The sequence below is a fragment of the Berghia stephanieae genome, chromosome 4 (assembly GCF_034508935.2).
Source record: "Berghia stephanieae isolate SIO BIC M18660-M18661 chromosome 4, UCSD_Bste_1.3, whole genome shotgun sequence".
Classification (NCBI taxonomy): Eukaryota; Metazoa; Mollusca; class Gastropoda; order Nudibranchia; family Aeolidiidae; genus Berghia; species Berghia stephanieae.
The window spans coordinates 46,973,184-46,978,183 of record NC_088363.1 but is presented as its reverse complement, the minus strand read 5'-3'; the positions used below and the strand labels follow the sequence as shown (position 1 = coordinate 46,978,183).

General features: G+C 35.7%; 1 protein-coding gene across 4 annotated transcripts in view; it reads right to left on the bottom strand.

Moving 5' to 3' along the window:
• LOC144970700 (carboxypeptidase D-like) overlaps positions 1 to 5,000 on the bottom strand; it is a 50,761-nt gene that overhangs the window by 32,865 nt on the left and 12,896 nt on the right. For all 4 annotated transcript variants that reach the window (XM_078910614.1, XM_078910616.1, XM_078910615.1 and 1 more), the window contains exons 2-4: positions 4,221 to 4,466; positions 1,487 to 1,609; positions 227 to 365 (exon numbers count right to left, since the gene is read on the bottom strand). In XM_078910614.1, the coding sequence (XP_078766740.1) occupies positions 227 to 365; positions 1,487 to 1,609; positions 4,221 to 4,445 (487 nt within the window). In that variant the 5' untranslated portion in view covers positions 4,446 to 4,466. The remainder of the gene's footprint in view (positions 1 to 226; positions 366 to 1,486; positions 1,610 to 4,220; positions 4,467 to 5,000) is intronic.

Sequence of the window (5,000 nt, the reverse complement as noted above, 5' to 3'; positions counted from 1 at the left end):
TCCTCCTCCTCCTCCTCCACCTCCTCCTCCTCCTCCTCCTCTTCTTCCTCCTCCTTCTTCTAATTCTACTTCTTCTTCTTCTTCATTTTCTTCTTTCTTTCTTTCTTCTTCTTTGTTTTCACCTCCTCCTGGTCCTCCTCCTTCTCCCCTACTCATCCCCTCCTCCTCCCGTCCTCCTTCTCCTCCTCCCCATCCTTACCCTACCCATCCTTCCAAATCTACTCACCCTGAGCGTTTCGTCTTCCAACTAATCCATTACAATCATGTTCTTTGGCCTTAGCAAAACCATCTGGGTTCATAGAAGGCATCATATGTATGTCTGTATTATCTACAAGATGCTTGATTCGATTATCTGTTTTGTAATTCTGTGAACATTGATATAAATGCCATTACAACATTTCCCTAAACGGACTAACAATTTCAAAGTCCTTAACCGTAACATAACATCAGGTATTCAGACATACAACGTAAAACTAAGTAATATGTTTATACAATATTACATATTCAAATGAAATGTTTTAACATTTTTGTTAAAAAATAATTCTGCTTGATTACCTCCTCTGATATGTCTTGGAAGGGAATTCTTGACAAAAGTCATAATACTGTGGCTGATCTTAACCCTCTCCTTACCAGCCATTTTCAGGATTTTCCCCAAAACTTCACACCCAACTACCACAAAATAGATTTTTTTATCACTCAAGCACAATCGCAGTAAAGTTCTTGCGATGACATAATTTCTTTAGCAAAACATACTCTACAGCACATTGTTCATTTTCCTTAAATTTTATGATGTAGAAGAGAAATTTGAATTAGAAAAATGTTGATTGTATCGTAACGAATGTGACGATTTTCCTATAGTTGGTAAGGAGATGGTTAAAGCTATTACCGCTCTGAACTTGAGATTGAGTTTTTATCTAGCTTAATATCCACCAAATATGCTCAAGTCATGGACTGGCCTTACTGCAGATGAAAGCAACAACAGGGCGACGGATAGACATGCTTGGCAGGAAATTTACATCGACCTCTGAAGAGATGACACGCCAGAAAGATATATGCCGAAAACGCTTTACAACGGATCCCAAGCAAACAGCACCACATAAGGTGGCGTGATGCCTGTAAGGCGATATCACAATTTTTTTCCTGTACAAAGACAATGCTGCTACTGACAAGATACTCATTTTACATTGACTTGACTATAGTGAAAGAATTTGATTTAGAAAAGTACCTCTTTTGGGGACTCAACTTGGCGTCGCCAAAATCGGTACTCGAGCCAGGGACCTTCAGGTCAGAAGCTGAATGTCATACCATAATAAGGGTTTTGAGCCCGAAACCTCTCGTGCGTATTTAGTGTTTGGTCATTTATGAAAGCTGTGATGCTCATTTTGTACATTACTTTGTGTGTGTGTGTGTGTGTGTGTGTGTGTGTGTGTGTGTATGTGTGCGTGTGTGTGTGTGTTTTGCGTATACAGTAGATTTTGGTGCTTACCTCTAAGAGATACTTGGCCAGATTGATGAGCAACTCCCTACCTACAGCCTCGTTTCCGTGCATGTTGGCCACGTATTTAAACTTGGGCTCCAAAAGTTCTCGTTGAGTGACATTGTCTGAAATCTGGAAATATTAACAATGTAATAATTCATCATCATCATCATCATCATCATCATTGCCAGCTACCGGTTTGATCGGACAACTGAACCACAGCTGGGTGGACAGAGGTGTGAGGTAATGCAGATCAGCATATTACTTAATAAATTCGTAGATGTACAAAATTTTGGCTCAAATTTCAGACCTTCATGATAATTTATAAGTCAATAAAGATTAATGAAAATTAAAGTTGCCAGACTACATAGTTTTAAGGATTTTGACGTGTTATTTAATCATTGTGAGTATAAATTATTGATCTATAAAGTTATAAATGCATAAATTCCCTTTATTCATCTCTAAGGGGAAATATTTCTTTAGGGTCTATTCCAAGGGAAGACTGGAATAACCCAGGCGTCAGCCGCATTGCAGCGCCGCAAAGTGAGCTAATGCTAGGTGACTTGCTCAAGGCTACACAACGCGGCGGGTAGTCGAACTCGGTTCCGTTAGGGTACGAAGCAAAGACCATACCGCTGAGCCATGCTGTCCCATAACCTCAACGACGAATATTTCTATCTTCTTAAAACTACAATTGAAAAATAAATTAATTAACTAGGCAGGTCTGGTTAATGAGATCTCCTGAACAGAATCAATCGAAATGACTTGAACCCTCCAGGACTGGCAGTTTGACGTCATTTTTTAGGTTTGTGTCGCGTCTAGTGCGTTGTCGTTAGTAGAGCTCAAGGAAAGAAGTTATTTCATTGGTTGAACTATTGAATACAACTCACGATTTGTTTTCTTTTGTGGCACAAGACTGGCATTTTGACGTCATTTTTTGGTCAGTGTCAGGCTAACTTTACGATGGCTACGGTCAAACCGTATTGGATAGTCTGATGCCACGTCGCCCAGCAAAGCTAGCAGCGTGGTTCTAAACAAAAAAAAAAAATTGGTACTTTTTATTCTTCATCCTCATCCTGGCTAGAACTTTTTCACATGTCATGTGATCAGAATATATAAAAGTCAAAACATGATCATATTTATAATGTTTTTCTCCTCTGAATACACTTTTATGCTCGTCGGAGAAGTATTTCATAATGCCATTCGCCATTGTTCCGATAGTTTAGAACCAGTTACTAAGTAACTATGCGTCATTACGAGGGAAGTGACGTCACGACTGTTGAAGCCTAATGTGCCGGGATCGACGTTTACATAAGTGCACGTCGGCCGCGGTGAATCCGCTGACAAAAAGAGAATTTAAACTTAAATAGATCAGGGAGATGTCATGTTGCTTTTTAGCTTTTAAGGATTTAATTTCCCCACCCCTGCCCATTGGAAAAGCCGATCTTTTCTTAATAAATGTGTAATCGTTTATTAATGCCTTCAACGCTTTTAATAATATACTATTCTTTCATCTCTTTGTAATATTTATTAAACGAGTTATGTCTAATAACACAACGAGCTTGCGAGTATGTGTTATTGGACGATAATGATATAATGAGTTTAATATAAATACAAAGAAATGAAAGAATTCGTTTATTCCATACCTACAAGTAAGATTATTCGATATTTTGTAACCAAATAGTATGGTATTAGTACTGCTATTCATCATAGTTTATATCCATCTCCTTCTGCTTGAATGGCAATTTGACCCAAAACTAAAAACGTTGGATAGAATCGATTTATGCGCACCAAAAGATTATTTATAATTGACAATCCCTGTCTTTTATAGGCTACTTATTTCACACCAATAAAATGTGCGAAAATATTATGCAATCGTTGAAAAAAATTATTATTCAATACGTTCAAAGCATTCTACCAAGAAATGATAGGGTTTTCTTATGAGAGAGGTGGAATAAAATATATTACTCCACCACCTCAAGATCGAAGTGCTATTTTGCACGATAAAAATACCAAAAAAAAAAAAAGAAAGAAATAATCGTATATCATTTCATCTTTGTGAAAAAAAGTGTTGGTACAAGTGTCATATTTTTGGGTATAATTTCAATTATTATCAATGAATCCGCCCCCGACATAATACTGTTTTGAGACGATGCGTTACATATGTCAGGTTGATCAAATGCTAAAAATTGAATTTATAAAGAAGAATGATATGGATTTTGGTTTATGTTTTAATGGGAATTATTGATACATAGTTATCATATTATATGTAGGGTTATCTAGGCCAACTAACCTTGAATAAGTTGTGCATTCTAAGTCTCTAAATGTAACAAACTGTATCACTTTTCTGGCCATTTTACTTTTAAAAAACTTTTTGGGATATTGTTCAATTTGACATTATTCCGCTTTTAGACGACATATTGTGGTCGATGTTTTAGGAGGGAGAATATTTGAATTTATTTAATTGCCTTAAATTAAAATGGCAGACAGTTACGGTAAAAACCAAGGATCAATTGCACATATTTCTTTATTTCCCAGATGAATTAGACAGAAAATATAATCTTATTAAAACTAAGTTTTGTTTCTGTCAAATGCAGAGTGGACTACAAATTTTGTATAGAAACTTGTTTTATTGCATGATATGCTCGATTTATATGTTGAAGAAGGCAATGAGGATGACTACAATTTTATTGCCTTCCATTGTTTAGAGGCGAAATTTATTGAACAACCTAATACAGCATACCTGGATAACCCATAAATCCCTGTCTTCCACGCTCTTCCCGATAGAGTAAACTCTGGCTAAGTCCGGATAGTCATCTGCCAGTGACTTAAGTAGTGACGTCATCTCTTTGTGGTCATGATACTGGCTTTGGACGAAATGATCGTTGGAAGAGACAGTTGCGCATTGGACAGCTTGTGACGTCACAAAAGCTACCACTAAGATTGGAATAACGTTGCAGGAGATCATGTCTTGTTTCTATATTAATAACTGAATGAAAAGGATAGAAGAGGAATTGCAAATAAAAGTCACATTTTTGTGTGCTGAATGTCGTAAAATTGAGTCACTATTAATAATTGGTTTTCATTTTTTTGGGAGGAAAAAAAATTCCTGGTTTTTGCAATTTTCTATTGACTCGTATACATACTAATAATGTGATAGTCAAGTTAAGTTGTATAACACACACATACACACACAAACACACACACACACACACACACACACAAAGATATTTAGAAAATACATTTTAAAAAAACAACCAAAAAACAAAAAACAAACGAAACAAAACTAAAACAAACTAACAACAAAAAAACAAAACGAAAAATAAAAAACACCCCCCCCCAAAAAAAAAAAAAAAAAAAACAAAAACAAAAACAAACGAACCCATAAACAAAAAAAAAACAAATTATTACAAAATCACCAACAAAATAACAAACTAACAGAACAAAAAAGCAAACAAAAAAAAAAACAAAAAAAACCGAAAATAAACCAACAAATCAAAAAATTAAAAAAAAAAACTAACAG